Below are 21,684 nucleotides of genomic sequence, written 5' to 3'. Positions count from 1 at the left end.
TTATTGGACCATTATATAGTTGTAACTAAAATATATAAATATTGCTATATATTACACACTCCTAATGCTTACTGCTTATGCACGTTTTCCACTAGTTTGAGAATGCTAGTCAATTTTATGTTTAACTTCCTGATAACTGAGAACACCGTTAATAATCTTGAGCTGTTTACCTATTATGTGGAATCATTTGAATATTTTTTTACGAAATGCTCACAGTTTTTTTTTTCCATATTTTAGTGATTTTAATGTTTTCTTCGACATAAATAAGTAATAAATCCTATTTCAATTACGTAAAGAGAAAAAAAGAAAACAAATTTTTATAATATTTTCTATAATCATAATATATAAGAGATGGAAAAATACACAACAAATTACAAATTTCTATTATAAATACGAGTCGTCCTCCAATTTAAATAGAACACTGGTATTTTACTATTAAGCGAAGTATCCAAACGTACATTAATAAAATTTTTTTTTTACCTCAATTAATTCAATATAACATAGATATTCACAGTTTTTATATTTAAATCATATTAATCAAAATAATGGATCACTAGATGGAGTGATAACCTCAAATGCATTGCAGGGAGCCAGTGGGTGCAGGTGGCTCTGGATCGTTCCTTATGATAGTCTAAGAGGGAGTACCTATGTTCAGCAGTGGCAGATAATGGCCGAGACGGTGATGATGATGCAAAATAAATTTAGTAGGTCTTATGCGTATCGAGAACGCGAAAGTCGGCTTTTCGTAAACGTAGCTTAAAAGAAAGTAAAAATATTAAATTCTAAACTGGTACAATTAATAAAATTAGTATAGATATCATTAAAACATGAAAATGAGCTAATAATATCTATACAATTAAAAAAATAATTTGAAGCGAACAAAATTTGAATTCGCACTTTCTTCAACGCACTGTACCTATAAGAATTATTCTGCGAAACTTATCATACATTGATGTAGTTGTGGATACGACATTTATTTATAATTGTATTTATATTGATCTGAACATTTATAAAGTTTAATATATATATTTACAAAAATTATGTCTAACATACAAGTACCCATAGTACAAGCTCTGCTTATTTTAGGACTAGATGACGACATGTAATAAGTCCCAGTGGTATTTGCTTACTTGTAGTAGCAGAGCTATTATTATTCCACCTACATTATCTGTGTCAGCCTATACATATAAGAAGATAAATCTATTTATGCCACTATTATAGGTTATTCCGGAAACAAGCCTTCACATTCACCAGTAATATGACGCTATTACCTTATGACATTATAATTTGATACCCTCGGATAATGCAAGTGGGATTGAGTGCTTATTATTTTCCTGAAATAGCTACTTTTATTTTCTAGTTAGTTTGTCATCCGTATATTTTCTTATATATCATGCCCTTTCATTTTCTTACTGTAATATTCATAAAAGACTGTAGCATGGGGTTCTTCAAAAAGAGCCTAATAAGGTTTCTTAAGGGACGGCAATGCGCGCATGATAACCCTGGTATTGTAGGCATGCATAAGCTACGGTAAGCCATTATAGCTGTATGGTTGTTTTCCACTGTTATACTATAAAAAAATTGTACTGATCTCTATGGAATATAATCTTAATAAATAACAATATTTCGTGAAATTGCTAAGCATACTCATAATGAAGATACTAAAAAGGTATTTTAATTTTTATAGCAGTCACTGTTTATTTCATTGTTCATCATATCAGTTAGCTTTCCCCTGCTGAATGTAGACCTACCCCTAATTTTATTATTACTGCCTAGTATACTTTTATAATTAATAACTCTTTCTATAAACAATATCGGAGCTGAATTAATAGTTTACAAATCTATAAACAGACATTTGCAAAATTGTGTACTAAAATATAAATATCTGCTTTGATATTATTCAGTTATAAATTGTTCTCATAAAAAGATTGCTTGCTTTTAAACTATATCTTTCATTAAAACGTTTCAAATTGATTTCTCTATACCAAAAAGTTTTTTGGTAATTTCGTTACTCTAATCTGGTCTCTAACGCATATGGCGTTACTGTTATTTTTATGTATCTGTATATACGGTGCAAATAAAACATATCTTTCTCTCTTTTCTCTTATAATATATCGGTTAAAAACAATGTCAACTTCGTCCTGTAATATATTTAAAGGGTAAATTTTAGAAACTTAATAAATCTATTGATAGATTCTGCAACTAAAGAAGTTTTGGTACAAACAATTGATTCCATTCACAATAAATTATATGTTCTACAATTTTTTTTTAATTCTTAAGAGCTTGTACTTTCTATAGGTATATGGTCCTTATTGTACTATGAACTGATTTTTTAAATAAGATTTTTAGTATTTTTTTTTATCCTTGTCGACATACAGAATAAACTGTATTCGCTTCCTGTAAGTTACTCTTGCATCACAGGATCGCAGAAGTGTCGAGGCGTAAAATATGAACTACAATATTCAAAAAAGTACACGTTGCATTTCTACGTGGAAAATTCGAATCTCCGGATTTGCAATAGGTCGTGATTTGATATTCTGGAAAAGTTCGTATCCTGATTTGTATATAAGCATTGGTTCGTCACGTTCATACGTTGTAGCGGCACGTCTTCTATTTCCTATTCGATTCTGCCAATATTGTACCTACACAGGTATTTTAACAATGTGTGTTTCACTAGTGATTGTAGTATTATCTATTTATTTATTTAATACTTTATAGTTCCAATTATACATCAATTGTTGAAGGTTTTTCAATAAGCACGGTACACTCTTTGCGTGTACTTGTCTTAAATGACTACATAGTAAGTTGATTACTATGTTTGTCGTTTCCGACATTTTTTTTCTACTTCATGAGGAAGTCTTCTTCATAAATTCTTCTTCAGAAATCTTCTTCAGGTAGAGTACAATGTTTTTTATCACAGCATCTCGTCTTACTGCGATAATATACACACACATAATAAGCTTATAAAACTCCTATTATACATGCTATATAGACATTATTTAAAAATGAACAAGAGTTTTTAAAATAACATTTATTTAAAAGTGTGCAATTTAGAATAGAATATTAAAAGTTTAGATAACATAACTATTACTATTAGGTACTCACAGCTAACTGTTAGTGTTATAACGAAAGTAATGCTTGGTACACCCACATTTAAGGGAGCATATTTGAAATTAATATGTCAGAGAGTGAACCTTCCATCGTTCTTAAGATTACTTTATTAACGGTGTTTTATATTTTCGAAAAGTTAGTTGAAAATTAAATCAAAACAAACTTATTGGTATTTTTCAGCTTTCAACTCATGAACTCTGGGACCTATAAGTCGGTACAGTATATCCTTAAGTTACTACACTTCCAATTAGTAGTCATTATAATTAACTGTTTCATTAATTAATTTAATTAAAGTCTTATAAATAATTCTAAATAATATAAACATTTAAATGTTTAGTTGTATCTCTTTTTATAAGTGCTACATAATCACATTGGTCGCCTGATCCTTAAGCTAGGATGTGCTATGAGGAACCAGGCAATAAACGTCTAGAAGCAATTTTAGTATAGTTATCTTTTTTATATTTTAAATTTTATACAATGATGACCAAGCTTTATAATTTGTATATCTATAGAAGATTCATTAAATTTATTTCAAAATATATTTTATAATATGTTATTATTATTGTTCGTTATAAATTTATTAATAGAAATTTCTAACATAACAAGGTACCGAATTAACAAGTAATTAATTTGCCTACCGACTCATTCCTTTGAACAAGTGAAAGTTCGCGCAAAATATAATCGAGCCCACTGTTTACGTATGAACGAAGTTATAATGAGTTGAAATGTTAGTATTTGTTCACCCAAATAAGCTTTCGTGACTTCAAGCGAAATGTGAACTTTAAAAACTTCACTGCTGTTTACCGATATTTCTATAATTTTTTTTAGGTAAGCAAACAACCAACATGAAAATATTAGTTTATTATAATGACAAACATAGATTTGCTTGAACGAAAATTGCTTTTTTACGACTGAGGCAGTATTTACGATAGAGCGTATTCGAGGTAAACTTTTTTCTATTGACTTCTTATTGCTATCTATGTTTAGTGTATTCTTTATGCTACCGAATGTACCATATTAATAAAATAGTAAATATTTTCTTTGGCATCAATGCTTCTCGATGTATCAATATATTAATAGAACGACAAAGAAATAGTTTGAATAGAAAAATACACTTTATAATACGTATAGATCGTGATATCATGATTTTAATGATTATAATCTGATGATGTATGAACATAGGAGATATTGAAAAAAGAAATACGAGAGATGTAGCTATTGAAGCCAAATCAATAACTGGCAGATTTTTTGTCTGTCTGTTTATTTGTTGTCGTAACAGGGGAAAAACACTGCTTCTAATTAGATATGGTTTCAGTTATGTTATAAAGGTCTAACTTAAAATCTGGTTGATGTATGAGTATTATCATTATTATATCAGCCGTTAAATGTCGACTGCTGAACATAAGTCTCACCCATAAGAGGAGCTTTGTCAGTAGTTGCCATGCAGACGGTTTGGCAACCGCAGTTAGGCTTTAGTGATGTTTTAAGAGGGGCGACGCTGCTCATCCTTCGACCACTAAGTTCCCTTAGTAGGAAGGGGTGAGTCATTCTTTTCATTCTAACAAGTACAAGTATAGACAGATAGATGGATACTCTTTATTGTTTCCTCCAAAAGATTACAATAGTAAACTTATTATAAATATAAATAATTACAAGAAATACACATAATCACAATGAGAAAACAATGGGTGACCTTATCGCTAAGAGCGATCTCTTCCAGGAACCTTTGGATGGAGAGGAGTAATTATAAACAATTTGGTGGGAGACACGATGAAAAATTTTGTTAGTTCTAAATATGGGAGACGTGATGTGTACATATAATAATATAAATATTATCCATTCATATATCCATATATATATTAAGTAAGTTTAATTTTAATACGCCATCTAGAAGTAGTCATTGTTTTTCTATTTCCAAAAGCGTACGAAGACACGAATAAGAACTAGTATGTTGTATTATACAATATATATTATAGGTAACGAAATTTGTAACCGGAGAGGAAACTTCATAAATCGTCGAGATAGTAAATTTAAGCGTACGATCCTTTTGGTAACTCGACTGAAAACGGGAACTTATTTTTACGACTTCCATCTCAAGAATTCACAAAACTAACATAATGCTCAGGGAAATAAAGTAAAACGTAACCACTATCTAGAGTGTATGTCAAGGAAAAATCCACAACCATAACTGTATTTAACTCAAAGATATTGCTCGCCATAAATTCACTTAGTTGCCTCAAGATCGTAAAGTTTTTACATCAGCTCGAGTTACAGTGTTATAATGCAAATGAGTTCTATAACTCTCCGGCTGGTCCCCTTAAATCTTCTCTACTTTGCACCGCAACAACCCAATCTTAGTTGATTTTGACTGTGATAATAGCAAGAAAGGCAATATTGTCATTAAGTTCACTTTGAAATTGTTTTATATAAAAAAATTACCACATTATACTCGTAATTGGAAGGTGTAAAAAATATTAAATAAAATTTATTTATTAATTTAAAGGAACACTAACAGCATATTACATTATAACACATATAAAAAACATTAAATACAATACAATATTAATTGTAGTAATTAATTAACAAAATTTATTTGATCGCTACGTATAATGGGTAAGTGAATTTTAGTACCTAATAATTATGATCTCGAGTCATTCAAAAGGTTCCTAGATATTAATTTTAATAAAGAATAAAAATTCTAAGATAGTAGTACCGATTGGTATATTTCTCACTTTGTACAAAGTAGCACTTAATTAAAGATTGTCGTCTCCATTTTTACAAATTAGCAATTGCCTAAATGTTTTTTTTTACGAGACTGATCGATAAGTCAATAATGATTTGTTCTTCAGACGTATATATTTAAAATTTTCTTCTGAAATTTCTGTCGTGTTTTAGTTCGTAGAAAAGAGGATATATTTTCAATTTAAACGTATCAGGGACATATAAAAGACCATCACAATGTCTGTGATCCATTCCCGATCCCCGGAGTCATTCCGTTTGCGATACAATTTACCAACGAAGGCTATCAATAGTTCAATCAGATTACATTTTTCAGATACAGTACCAGGGACATCGTAGTTGTACTGATATATAGAACTATCTGACGCATGACACGCAATCTTCTTACAGATCTTAGACTAAGATTGAAATAGCTTGTGTAGAAAACATATTTTGAAGTAACAAACGCAGTACACCATTAAACACGTTATATGTTGTGTATACTCGTATAAAGTAGCAGAAAATTTAAAACTAATAAAAAATTAGAAGGTTTAAGTTTAGGACTCAATGGATTTCGATGAAATTTGTTACATAAATTTATCATATAGTAAATTAACACATTTGGTACTTTTTTATATAATACAATTATATATCAAGTATATCAAGTTCATGAAAAATCAAATTTTAATAATTACCAATTATCTTCAGCAGTATTTATTATTAAAATCGTATATAATATACTGCTGTGTAATCTTGGGATAGAATAAGTTACCACTTTCTATCTCATAGGTATCGTAAGAGGCGACTAAGGGAACTTATTGGTCGAGGGATGAGCAAGACGTCCCTTTTAAAATATTACCAAAGTTTAACTACTATTGCCGGTCCACCTGTCAAAGGTGGCAACTACTAGAAAAACCCCTCTTATGGGAAAGGCTTATGTTCAGCAGTGGATAGCTTTTTTTCTTTAATCCATATTTTCTGTCGCTATTTTTCATACGACAACCTTCTTATCTTGTATATTCAACGGTATATAAAACATTTTTTTATGATGATAATAATATTCTTACACTATCCTATTTTGATCAACCAAAATAAAGTTAATAGTCAAAAGGTCAGACTGTTATGCAACTTAAAAGGTCAAAGAAGCTTACAGCCCACGTGATGAAAAATGGTAACTTTTACCTATAGACATAAAGAGCACAACGCTGCTCCAGAGGACTAGTGTTTATTTTCACTATTACATTTCACAATTTAAAATTCAAATACAGAGATATAAATACAGCGCTACTTTACGACAGACACTCGAATGAGACAGAGATACATTTATTTGCTTTTAATATGCAAGATTGAACTATCAATTTTAGGGTTACAACTTCCAACACTTATTACATTAGGTCACATGTAAGCGATTCAGTTTGCTTTTGTCGAGAAACTATCTCCGGTACACCATAAAATGTTTTATGGTCAATACAAAACTTGTTTTTATAGTGTGTTTATATGTTTCCAGCTAAAGAATATACGTAGAAGATACGTTATAGTGAGTGATGTTGGTGATTCTACGCGTTCTTGTTTATACGAATAACGCTTTGCTGAATTCAAGTATAAATCAAAATGAGGTTTCTAGTCCAGAGAAATGGAAATATTTCTGGGAGTATGCTTTTTTAAGTATATATATAAATCAGAACGTATTATTTAGTAGATACTATTTAACCCCAAGTAAAACATAGGTATAAATTGTAGACAATAAAAAATGTGTACTTATATATATATATATATATATATATATATATATATATATATATATATATATATATATATATATATATATATATATAGAGTAACTTTTGAGTTTCTTGCGGGCCCCCCTAAACCCTGCAGTATATTTAAAAAATTACGATTTAAACAAATCTATTTATACAAAGATGATTTGAATTTGAATTTTTAGATAGCTATTTTTTCGCTTTTAAATAGATATTTTTAATCGTATTTGTAATAAAAATTCAATCAAGTCTCATTAATTATTCTCATTTGGAAAGTTTGATTATTTAAATTGTCTTTTACTTTAATTAATTATTACATAATAGCTTTTGCGTTACGTTACATTATATAAGAGAGAGAACTTAAATACCTTTAGAAAATGTAAGAATTATTTTTCTTTTAAAACTTGCCTCTAAAGATATCCACTGACTAAAGTTATTTTTTTATTGCAGAATAAATATTTATTAATTAGTTTTAAATATGTAAAAAGTAAAAAAAAAAACTTGAGGACCACTTCTATAGAACGTATCAAAGTAAAACATATACCAATTTTTTATTTAGTGTTAGAATAAACATACATATACGACATTTTTTTTAAATTATTGTTTTGGCTTATATTGCTACTATGATAATCTCTAGCATCATGTTTTTTAACATTCTCCATAAGTACCCATTTTATTATATTAAATTTAATAATATTACAAAAACAAATGACAATTTTAAAATTAAATAAATAAACAAAATCTAAACAAGGTAAAGTAAAAAATCATTAGACAGAATTCACTTTATTGTTACATTTAAGATATTTATTTTGCTTCCGTAGTTAGACTATCCTTAAGTGAAATAAATCTTGTTTTCTTCACATTAACATTAAGACAAATTGAAAAGGAAATTGTAGAGCAAAGAAATGATAGGATTTCGCTGTCTCTTTGAGTAATCACAAGCTCCTTTTTCGGCTTTTTTTTTTCATTACTTCAATTAGGATTAGTTAAATTGGAAACTGTTTATATTTTTTTAAGTTAGATCGTTTCCAAATTTTAATTACTTACATTAGTACGTAATTTTGTATTACGTATGGGGTAAATTATTCATATATTCGTTGTATATTTTAAATTTTTTAAACCCTAAACACTAATAATATAATTAAAGTTTCTATTGCAAAATATTATTAATATATTATACAATACAATATATATTATACAATGGCAGTGCATAGGGGTATCATGGACTAAACTGTATACTCTGTTATGTCCATGGTACTGCTCATGTCTATAGGCGACTGTTACCACTTTCCATCAGGTGGGTTGTCAGCTTGTTTATCAATTTAAGTTACATAAAAAAATACAACTGTAAGAGTTCTAAACTCTTTATTGAATAAATCCCAAGAAAAAAATCACGTCGACAAGTTATATGCAATATCGTTTAATTTAAAATTCGATGCTTCACAGTCAACTTTTAATTAGATTTCGAATGAATATAGCATAACTTTTAATAACATGAAACATAACTTTTGATATACTATGAATACCTTATAATCTTATTAATATTATAATAAATGTAAAACTTTATATGTTTGTTACTAAATCACGCTTAAACGGTTGAACGGATTTGAATGAAATTGGGTATATGGATAGGTTGTTATCATAACTCAATCCACATTTATGCACGTGATTAAAGCTTCAGGCAAAACTTAGTGTTAATGTACATATTGCGATGAATCCTTTGAAAATAACTTTATTTGATTATTATTGGAAATAGTACTAGTGAGTACAACATCTTGTATATTCTATCATTTCTTATAGTACTAAATGACATATATCAGTCACTAACTGCCCACTGCTGAATATAGGTCTTCCCTTTATAAGGAAAGTTTGGTCAGTAGTTCAAATATTAATTAACTAACTCCTACTAAACGAATTAATTAAAAACGGAGCACCAAAGAAACAGCGGGCAAGCAAGAAACTCATCTAAATAAACGACAACAAAGAACAAACAAGGTGAACAGACGCGGCATTCGTACCGCATAAAGCAATGGTATACAATACAATTTCTGTCACCGACGCCTCCACACAATACGTGTCGTCCTTTTCAGGTCACTTCCAGTGGTAACGTGCTCAACAAATAATTATGCGCCGGCCATTGTGTTAAAAATGTCCGCTAAGTTGCATTAGCTCGGTGCTTTGATTTTTAAACGTGTTGGAATAGCACGCGGACAATGACGGTGTTATTGAGGACGGTTTCGATTGCTCGCATTTCATTTGATGCATTATTATGAAATGTGCTAATCCAGACTAACTCCTTTATTCATAAAAACTTAAACGTTCTATGATTTGTTTTTAACTATTAGACTGTTTAAAATAAAAGTTAAAGAAATAATAGCTAATTAAAATTTTCAAATGTTTATTTATAACTTTTATTAATCCTTATCCAACTAAATAGTTCTATATATTATAAAGTGGAGTGGATTATGTATATGTAAATTTTCTTTAAATTATTCGAATTCGGGCCTTTTATTTAAAAATTACAGTGTGTATCTTAAGAATAGTGCCGCGGCGTAACTGAATAGATCTTACAATTTATATTGTTGTTATCCGCTATTGGTCTAACTACTAATTTAAAATACTATTTTAACTTTCTATCTACCCGTAAAAAGCCAGGTCGGGGCTTTAGTATAATATAAAATAAGCAATGGTCAATATTTAATATTATTACATATTTTTAAGTGCCATATACAAATTATGTTTCTCAAACTATGATACTCTGTCTTATGAGATACCAGACAAAAAAAAATTATATCCTTATCATTTATTACACAATTTTTTACTCTACTTAATAATACTAATAATGAACTCTTTATTGCACCAACAAACATAAAAATGTACAATGTTAATTAAACAATTCAAGTGAGATACAGTTGCATAAAGAACAGTTTACAATTTTTACAATTTATATTGAAAGAGAAAAAAGTTTGCATTACCATCAGCCCCTAAACTAGGCCAGACCGGTTTCTTCCGATTTCCAGTTTATAATATTAGTATATGCTGTATGTGTTGATTATGTTGACTTAATACCATTCTATTTAAATCTGCTTAAAATTAAGGTGTTATTAATTTTATGATTTTCATCATCTCGTTTAAAAATAACATAAATTTTGTTTAATATTTATTTATATCTATTTTAATATTAAAAATAAATCTTATGATCTGTTTACTTATAATATATCTAGAAGAAATAACTGCTATCTTGGAAATATTTGCAAATAATTCTTACCTGGATCCATTACTTCTCTGTTTTATATATTTGTCAGTATTTTTTTATTTATATGTAGGTAGACAACATCCTTTTGATGTACTATTGGTAAAGCTAATAAATTTTCTAATAGACACTTTTTTCCTTTTCAGATGTGACCCAATCGCGCCAATGAGTGACAATTGTAAAGGAATCATACTCGTGAACAATGTCGACCAGAACGCCGGTAGCTAGACAAAGGACGATGGACGTGTCGAAGAGTTGTTCGTGAAATTGCACAAAGTAATAGTAAATATGTCGATAAAAGCCAGTGTGGGTTAAATGAAAAGGGAAAAAATGGGTGGCAAAGGTTTAGGGGGTGAGGTGATGGGCTTTCTCCTCGCCGTGGCTTTCTGCATCATTTGCCCAGAATACGGTGAGTAGTTTTAGCACTTTATGTGCTTTTATTGGAATATAAAATATTGTTTTCATCTTTTATAACAAATTTTAATGTTCGATAATGGATATACAGGTATATTTTGGTCTGAGTTATATGGATTTTTTTTTGTTGTAAAAAAAATGGCTAAGTCTGAGTTGAACTCCCTATGTTATTTGCTGATAATATAGTTTTCTTTAGGTGAAAGAATTTAAATTAGTTTTAAGTTTACTGAGTAATTTTTAAGTTTATCCATTACGTACAAATAATCAAATATTTCCGGTTTATAATTTTAGTGTAGATAAACGGCTGTATATATGTTTTCATTATGCTGACTTAAAAATTTGATTTTTTTTTCACGGCTTTAATGGATAGTAGATTTGACTACTTAATAATAATTTCAACTTAATAACTCCATACATTCCTGAGAAGAAGCGTCTTGTCATACGGCCAGGCAAACAGACGGACAACAAAGTGATTTTAAAAGGGATTTGTTTTTATTTTTGAGGTATTAAGCTAATAATGCTTCAATAGTATTATAATTAATATGTGAATAAAATAGAAGTAAAGACCATTAATTAAAAAAAGAATTATTAAAATCGGAAGAAGATTATGTTAATAATATATATAAGATTGTAACCAGGTCATGTCGGATAAATTTTTATCAAAATGCATTTAGTATACTCAACGGAATTCCACGTCCATTGATGTACACATCATTAACAAGTCCTTACTATAATTATTTATTTATTGACTACCCTAGTGGGAGACATGTGTGACAGATATGTATGTACAAGTATACATGGAATGCGCTGATCTCTGACGGTCGGTGCAAGATTCTTGGTTATGATAGTAAATGATAATGGAAGAAAGATTATATATATGCTAATATAAATGCATTTAGTATCGACAACATGTGCGTGACATCTTTGTTATTACAAGCGTCCATAAGCTACGGTAACCTCGTTTACCATCAGATGCGCCGTATGCTTGTTTGCCATCATAGTAATATAAAAAAAAATGTATAGTCGTGGTAAGAGCTCACTAATTATTTATATTACTTGTTAATTTATAATATTATATATATATATATATAGTCCAGAAACTCTGCAAAGTTTTATAAACGCATTTGCTACGGTTGTAAGTTAAGATCTGAGTAAAAAGTATTCTGTATGTTGACAGAATACTTTTTACTGAGGCAAAATGTCTTATTCTTAAGGGAAAATACAAAAACTAGTAACGTGAACAACATTGCTGAGACAACAGTTAGTTACAAATAAAAATACTAGTTTATTTATTTAATCTTCTTGTTTAAAGAGTTCTCGTAACAAAATCAAGTTATAAGTGTTACTTTGTTTTGTATGTCTACGATCATAATGTTACTTTAAAATCAAATTTATTTAAATACCAGAGGGAGACTTTGTACAAAAGTCGTTTGCTAGGGCATCTCTGTCCCATTCGTGTTTCTACCGTGAAGCAGTTGTTTGCATGCCTGTGTTTCGGTTCGAAGGGTGGGATATGGCAGTGAATATACAGGGTACAGAGGAATAACACCTGAGTCCTCAGGAATGGCAACGCAAGGGGGGGGGGGGGGTATCATGAGCGAGACAGTATACTCTGTTATGTCCATGGTACTGTACATGTCTATAGGCGACGGTTACCACTTTCCATCAGGTGGGCCACCAGATTGTTTGCCATTCTATGTTGTATAAAAGAAATACGGCTGTAATAAAAGAAAAAATACATGCTATTTGTTTTCATATATCATATCAGCTTTTAATTGTACACTACTGGAGTGTTATGCCAGTAGTTGCCATGTTTGTCAGGCGGATTGGCAACTGTAATTAGGTCTTAGAGATATTTTAAGAGGAACGCTGCTGTCCAATACTCGATCGTTAAATCCCCTTAATCGCTTTTTATGACACGTTTAAAGAAAGGCGTGGCTTATTCTATTCCTGAACCACACGGCAAATGTTTTCATATAAAGAGTTTTAAATTTATACCTTTTGTTGAAATAGAATGTGCAGTTTCATTTTTTATTTTTCGATATATTCAATACAATACATAGTTGTTCTTGATTTTATTGTATAAAATTCATTAAAAATGAATTGTTATGAGTTCAGAGAAAGTGGAATATATTATGGATATTACAATAAATATTACAAACGGAATATAATAAATAAGAGAGAACTCTCTGGGCCTATTTTAATACTTTATAACAACAAAGGGGCATTAGGGAATAATTTAAACTGGACATAGTATTGCCTCTAGCGCTTATACCTACAGAATAATAGGATATAAATAGTCTGAAACGAAATGTTGGTTACAAAACATCCTTTGGTGGGCGAAAAAGTCACTTAAAGTACGGAAAGAGGAATAATTTTCATTTGTAAATATGAAACGCTTTGTACCTTTGTCATTGTATGAATAACAATCTTAAACAATTTCTTTTGAACTTTCCAACACAATATTTTAGAAACCAACAGTAAACACAGCACACTGGTTGTACAATTTATACTTTTTCATTTTATTGTTCAATTTTATTACATCATCATCATCATTGTTTCAGTCATTTATTGTCACCTGTGAACATAAGCCTTCCCCATAAGGGGAGTTTTGTCAGTAGTTGCCACGCTTGGCAGAAGTATTTAGATTGTATTTCTGTAAATAATACATATTCTATATGCTACGTTAGAATACAACCTATTCTTGAACTAAATTTCATTTAAAATCGTTCAGTAGTTTTTGCGTGAAAGAATAACAAACACCCATCTATCCAATCCATCAACAAACAAACCAAATAGGATTATTTACGATAAAATGTTTTCTTTTATTATGCTGTTTAATACAAAATAATCGAAATAGTACAATAAAATAATAATAATAATATATTAGAATAAACTAAAAGAAAATGTATACCAGGTCGTACATTTATATAAGTTTCAGTAATGTATTTAGAAAGTTCTACAGATAAGTAATTGCTAGGATTAAATTGATTGTTTCATTGATCAGAAAGTATAGCAAATTTTAAGTTGCAATATCGACAAGAGGCTTAAACTCATGGATTTGGGGAAAACCAATTAATGAAAGTACAATTTAATACTTTAATATTTTATCTCTGAAATATTGCCACTTCGTGATCATTTATTTGAGTAAGGGAATAAAATCAAAGGTATTACATAATTACTACGGACAACTATTGAGCTTATAATATTTGTACTTAAACAATTTAATGTTTATTATTAAATTATATTATTTAAAAAACATTTTTAAATGAATATAGATTAAAAATATATTTGAAAATTCATGCATAATATTTTATTTATTTATGCATTACTAGCTTTTAATCACAACTTCGTCTGTAACATGACCGGGGTATGTTAATTGACTGGATTATGATTTATTATAAGGTCTATGTGTTATAAGGATATGTATTAGTTATAAGGTCTATCTGTGTACTAAATTTCATTATAATTTGGTATTTATATTGTGTATTTTATATTATATACATATATATTTATATTATGTTATAAATATTACCTGTCCTATCTTTTACATTTATAATATCGATAGGAGTGTAGAATTGGTACAGTCATACTTTTTTTTTAATTTATCTTTGAAAAGTCTACAAAGTAAAATTTTTACGCCTCACCTTTTTCCAAAAGACAGTATGTATTTATAACTTTAAATAGATAATCCAACCCTTAATATAGTAACTGGGATTTTATGGAGAGCATGTTCCGTTTCATTGATCTTTAAGACTTCCTGGGATGCAAATATTGTATAGTGATGAAATATTGGCCCATATTTTTGCACGTACTGTATTTTATGGGCTTTGTGTGCCTGAAATCACGCAACTATTGTCCCTGTAAGAAGCACAAAAATCCCTTTTATATTTTGATAGCGACCCGCCATACTTACCTGTCATGAATCTCTGAAAAAGTATATACAGATGTACACAGGTATATGCTATTTTTAACTATAAAAAAAATTTTAGAAGAAAAAAATATATTACCATATGCGTATTATCATTTCAGCCATTAAATATATATAATATATTATTTCAACCTTCCCCATAAGGAGAGTTTTGTCGACAGTCGCCATGTTTGATAGGCAAGTTTGCAACAGCAGTTAGGCTTTTAGAGATGTTTTTAAAAGGACGTTGCTGTCTATCCCTCTACAATTAAATTTCTTTAGTCGCCTCTTACGACACCTACAGGAATGGCCTATTTTGTACTGGGATCATTTGGATAAATGCATATGTATATTCATTTAATACAATAGACGAAAAAATATCAGTATGATAATACTATACTAGAAGAAAATAAGCAGTGAATGTCTCAAATAATTACAATGACTATAACGAAAATGATGAAGAAATTATTATTCATGAAACATACTCGAAATAATATCATGTCTAACAAAAAGAGTAATATTTAAAATAAACATTATAACGGCTTAGTGGAATCATAATAATTACATTAACAGGCAAAACTGGGCATTAAGAGAAGCACTCTCAACCCCAGAGCTGTAATAACCACTTCAAACCATCTCCAACAATATATTTGATAAATATCAGTTGGAACACAAAAGGAAGTAGTCGAAACTTCGCCTTAATTTTCTACGGGGAGTGTTTATGTTAGTTGTTTTATTAAAACGTTCCAATGTAAGCTAACAATAAGCCGACAAATATAGGTCTATGCTATTTTCTCGTCCACAAAGACTAACCGTACTTCCAAATTGTTCTGAAACCCAATTATCCTGGGTCGAACCCCAAATTTTCGGAGGGCATACTGCTAAGTTCCTTTCAAAAGTTAGCTAACAAATTTAAGCGAAACACAACTACGAGTAGTTTTGTATTTACAGGCAAATTTTGACCCACTAAATGTACTATTAGGCAGGTATATCGTTACTGGATTAGCACAAGTGTACTTGTCTTTGAAATTCAAATTGTCAATGGCTCATATTGTTTTACAGTAGATATTTTGGATTATCTCTGACATGAATTATCGAATATATAAATGAGTAATGTTTCCCGCGTGGCCTCGTACATTTTATGATAATTTTAATTAAAATGTACTCTTTCTGTCGGTTTTTATACAAATATTTGCGTTTTCCCTATAGAGAAATGAGTGGCAGTAAATAAAGTGATAAAGCTATCAAACCATAAGACATGGCTAGTCTAGTAAAACTCTGCCTTGAATCTTGACATTTTTTAAATAAACTTTTTATTTTTTATATTTGATATGAATTTGTAACAGCTTGACAACATACAAATTGAATTTAAATATATTACCCATCCAATAACAAACAAAGCTTTGAATTGGCTTCAAAAATTCCTCGAGTGCACTAACCCAGGGGGTGTGTTTATTTTTTGTGTTTTCTCAGTTCTTTTCTTTCTGTTATGTATACATTTGAAAAATTGCATAACGTCGAGTATTTTTACGTAGTAAATAATGTAGTAGATAATTTTTCACAGCTATACGAGTATGGCTATAAGTTTTTTTGTTAACCTATAGCAAATATGCCATATTGCTAATATTGTCATGGTTCTGTTCTTCTATTATTCAGAGATTAAAAGTTTATAACGTATATCCTCCACATGAAGAGATCTGTTCCCACCTGTGGTATTCTAAAGGGTATTTTATGGGTGAAATTGCCATTGAACCCCGCCTGCGCTATTGGTGTACACTGGCGGGGTACCAGTGAGCAGCGATAGGTGAGGATGCAAAGGCAGGTCAGTTACCTATTGTGACGAAGTCAATGATAAATTGGTCATGATAGTTTCTAGGAGGAACCGCGTGGAGGTCCACTTGATAGGGTATATTGATAGCAATGGGGACTAACCTCCCCATTACTAACAATCTTTTCCCTTATCCCAAAGGGTTAGGTAAAATTTAAATTACATTAGTCACTTATTGCTAACTAAAGATTATATATATTACATTTTCTTCCTTTTAATGCGTGGAGTATATCCTGTTACTCACAGGAATTAGTAGCGAATTCTAAGAAAGGGCGAGTACAATAGATCTAAAAGGTCGCGGTATTAAAGGTTTTCTTGAGATATTCCAAACTATATATCATGTGTCATAAGATATATATTGTGTCAATTTTTAGAAAATATTGAATCAAATCAAAATTTAAATATATAACGTTCAAAGATCGCTAAAGATATTCTTCCTTTTTGTAAAAAACTATCCAATATGTACTCGTAAATTCCAATTGTGTATTTGGGAGTTGTTTGTTGACCTTATTTTAATTGGAGTTGAGCAAAAGTTTATAATACACTGAATGGCATATCTCTGCACCAATATGATATTGATGATTTTATACCAAAAACTTTGTTTAATTTTAATCAACAACTCGTTTCGCATGGGAATCATGAAAACAAACTATTTTAAATTAAGTGTTTGAATCTATTAATATATATGATTATTGGCACTTTAAACTCTCATTGACATTATGTACAAAACATTTGTTCTGTTTTACAAATTGCTACAGTAAACCCTTAAATATTTTGAATCCAACCTTAAAAATGTCTTAAAATGCCAGAAACGTATTGTAGTATGTAGTAGTATTATAGTACACAGTTGTATTCAAAAAACAAATTGTATTCTATAAATTAAACATTGGTAGGATATTCGCTCGTGCGTTAAACTTTTTCCATCAAATATAAATTAAATACTATCGAAAGTCCGATCACGTCTGACACCGAAGAAAGTTCATAGATATCCTAAATCTATGGGAAAATAACACACGATAAGTATCCTTAGCTTCTGGTAGTAAGAACTATTTTCTATTGATGAGGGATTCTGTTTATTATGCGATGAGTATAGTTAGAAAATAATAATTAAACAGTACTAAATGATTAAGGGTACAACTTCTAAATTAATAAGGACGTGTATCAATCACTTTTCGGTGGTTAACAGCAAAAACTAACAGACAAAATTTTATAGAAGAAATAAAATATACTAATTCTGGATTTATTCCAAATAAGATAAAACTAAAAAGTAAAGCTGTTTGGTTTATTCTTATTCATCATCATCATCATCATTTTAGCCTGTATCTATCCACTAGCTGATATAGACCTTCCCCAATACTTTCCACTATGTACGATCCTTTGCTTTTTGCATCCATCCATTTAGTCTTCTTAATATCAGTAGAAAGACCACTACTACAGGGGGTACCCCACGCTGCCTCGTACTGTACACAATCTCTATTTCAAAACCATTTTTACTTCAAGATTTTCTTATTACTTCTCTCTAATTATTTCTTTAGATAACAAAGCAAGAAAGAAATAGATAATTTGAGAGACTTCATACCAAGTCTGAAGAGGCAAAGAATTTAAACCTACACATCTCCTAAACACCGTTTCGTTTACATTACTCATTTATTTGTTTTATCTGATAATTATAACACTTATTCGCTGTTCTTTAGAAAATATAATTTACTAGCTATCCGGGCTCGCTTCACACAAGTAGAGAGAATTCCTAAATTTCATTTATTCATTCATTTTTTTTTTCAGCTGTCATTATATATTATTATATTAGCTGTTAGTTGTTCACTGCTCGACATATGCCTTCCCTGTAAGGGGGGTTTTGCTGGTATTTGCCACACTTGGCAGGCGGGATGGCAACCGCAGTTAGGCCTTGGTGATGTTTTAAAAGGTACAGTGCTGTCCATCCCTGGATCATTAAAAGAAAGAAATATTTAGCACGTGATGGTATAGTGAATAATATTTATAATAAATAAATCCAGTGATATAATAACTGGCGATACAAAAATATTTTCCGTAAACCTTATTACTAAAGACAAGAATATTTTCAAGTACGTCACAATTTATTTTTCTACAACTACGTAGGTTTGAAGTAGATTGGTAGCCTACATATTCCTTATTTCTGCTTGCAATTTTTCCTACGTCTCATATTGATGATCTGTCTATACTTGTATTGTCACTGTAGTCGTAAAAGGTGGATACAATAGATATAAAAAAATACGATGCTATAAGTAATAAATAACATAGTTATACAATATGTCTTTTATTATAGTCTAGGTATTCTATTTTCTTTCTTTCAACGTGTCCCGTGGTGACCATAGTGTACAGAAATACGTACCTAAACTACTGAATAAAATAACACTCTATTTAGCCGCTTCGCTTGGCGAAGGTCGCCGGTTTTTAAATTATGCTCACGTGAAGTCGGTTTAGATAAAAAATTCATGGAGATTGTTTTGATCTATTTTCGTTTGCCTATAAATTGGGTCTAATCTCTGATATTACCCGTACTGTTTCTTGAAATGATTGACTTATTGGAACATAAATAACAAAGTATTCTAATCTTCGTGTTGCCTGTATATAACCATATAGATAGAATATTCTTATATTTTATTTTAAATAATTTATTTCTGGAAAATGATATTACTTCATCATTAAATTTTATTTCAAAAATAATTATGGAATATTGTATTTTAAATAAGGTCGCTTTCTAATTCATACTTAGAACATATAAAAAATATTGGTGTACTTTTTTGTTATCGTCAAAGAGTATTCAATAAGAAATATTATTATTATTAACGAGTCTTTATTTACATAAATAAATAGCATAATGAACTAATTGAGAAAGTCTAGAAGGTACGCGGAACCATTCTTACATGTAGTATTTACTGAATGTTCAGTGAATGTAGAAGTTTCCAGTTACGTCACACTTGGGAAACCTTTATGCAGTTAACTTCGGGACGAATAACATATTTTTCAAAGAGCATCTTATAATAGTCCTTTTGACAAAGGTCATACATATTTGTCACTCTCGTAAATTTCGTGGGAGACTTTGTTTGTCGCATTGCAGCATATTTACACCTACACACATAAATATTATTAAGAGTATCGCGAAGTCAAAAATCAAACGTTTGCGTAACTGCTCTTGTTTTTATTAGGGGTGGGTAATACATATATAGCAATACCTATATATTTTAATGACAATATCTATATATTGGTTCAATAAAGAATATGTTAAATCTGTTATAAAAAAAAAAAAAAATTAGGCTACGATAACCGCTTATCGTCAGGTGGGCCATATATCAGCATCAGTATTTTAACATATTCGAAAATACATATGCTACCGATATGGGCGATATCGAAATGAATTTTTTCCCTAGCCTAGAAGAACCCAATATATATAGATATCGGATCGGTATCTATATTACCCTAGTTAGTATATTATTTTATTTAATTCCACTATCATTAATTTGTTTGAGATATACCGACATTTGATGGAAGGACTGACCACCACCAGTACAGGTTTTATGATCTTCCTTATCAGTCATTAATTTCCGACCGTTATTAAGTCTACACCTATATTTGTGACCGTGTTTTACCCTTAAACGAGGTATTATCAAACAATTAATCGATCATAGCTTGAAAGACTATTATAGACCATTTTGGCAACTAAACTGCGATGATAATATAGATTTCAGTAATATAACATCTAATTCAATAAAACGGGATAATAAATATCAAACGATTATTAGTACTTATATCGAAATGAGCGCACTTAATATTGAACCGGGGGTTGATAACGTAATTTAAGAACAGTTTCTGATAGCCAAAAAATTACACGATATTTGCTTAATTATTTTATTGAATTAAAATTACTATCTATTATAAATGAGTTCCACCTTTTTGATTGTAAAGACGTTGTTCTTAAACCAAAATGCATTATCATTTAGCGATTACAAAGCAAACGTGCTACATAATACCATTTTTTAATTATTAGTGTCGTACGTAAAGCTCCCGGTCTTCGATCAAAATACCGGGACAGGATGTCCGGAGCTGATGGTCGTTACATAACAAGTGTTCTTGATTAGTGATTAATTATTTAGACATTTTATATTGTATGCGACAGCTATATAATATTAATAGCCTTTACTTTGTATAGCGTCATATTACTCGTAGATCAAATACAAAGTTATTAAAAAATATATATTCATTGCTTTGGTTAAATCAATCGTCTTAAATTTGCTTCTAAAATACGAAGTAAACATTAATATGAAACGAAAACCACATTATACTTACAGTTCGAAAATGAAGTAAATTGCATTTATTGTATGAACGATAAGAGTTGACGTAACAATTACAGTAACAATTTCTACTGCTATGTAGTCTTATTTGAACTCTATTCTGATGCTTTTAACGTAAACATTTACTTAGCAAGTTAGTATTGCAAACAAGACTATTTATTAAATAAAGAGAACTGTACCAAGTCCTTTGTTAAACGCATTTAGGAAGCCAAATAATGTTACTTCGTATCGTTGTATTCCTACGTTTAGTAAGGTTTCATGCTTCAAAGTATTTTCTTAGTAAAGGTTTATACTTGCATCAAGAAATATGATTTTGTTTTTCAATAAATACCGCTGTTTCTCTTCGGGCTAATACTTTT

The 21,684-nt window shown here is 29.9% G+C and overlaps 1 protein-coding gene across 4 annotated transcripts in view; it reads left to right on the top strand.

Moving 5' to 3' along the window:
• LOC113523354 (tyrosine-protein phosphatase Lar-like) overlaps positions 1-21,684 on the top strand; it is a 270,586-nt gene that overhangs the window by 206,192 nt on the left and 42,710 nt on the right. For all 4 annotated transcript variants that reach the window (XM_031907615.2, XM_052895615.1, XM_052895614.1 and 1 more), the window contains exon 2: positions 10,989-11,251. In XM_031907615.2, the coding sequence (XP_031763475.1) occupies positions 11,158-11,251 (94 nt within the window). In that variant the 5' untranslated portion in view covers positions 10,989-11,157. The remainder of the gene's footprint in view (positions 1-10,988; positions 11,252-21,684) is intronic.

Source organism: Galleria mellonella, unplaced genomic scaffold (genome assembly GCF_026898425.1).
Source record: "Galleria mellonella isolate WM207_F2 unplaced genomic scaffold, CSIRO_AGI_GalMel_v1 utg300, whole genome shotgun sequence".
Lineage (NCBI taxonomy): Eukaryota > Metazoa > Arthropoda > Insecta > Lepidoptera > Pyralidae > Galleria > Galleria mellonella.
The sequence above is the reverse complement of the archived record's forward strand: the minus strand, read 5'-3'. Positions and strand labels throughout refer to the sequence as shown.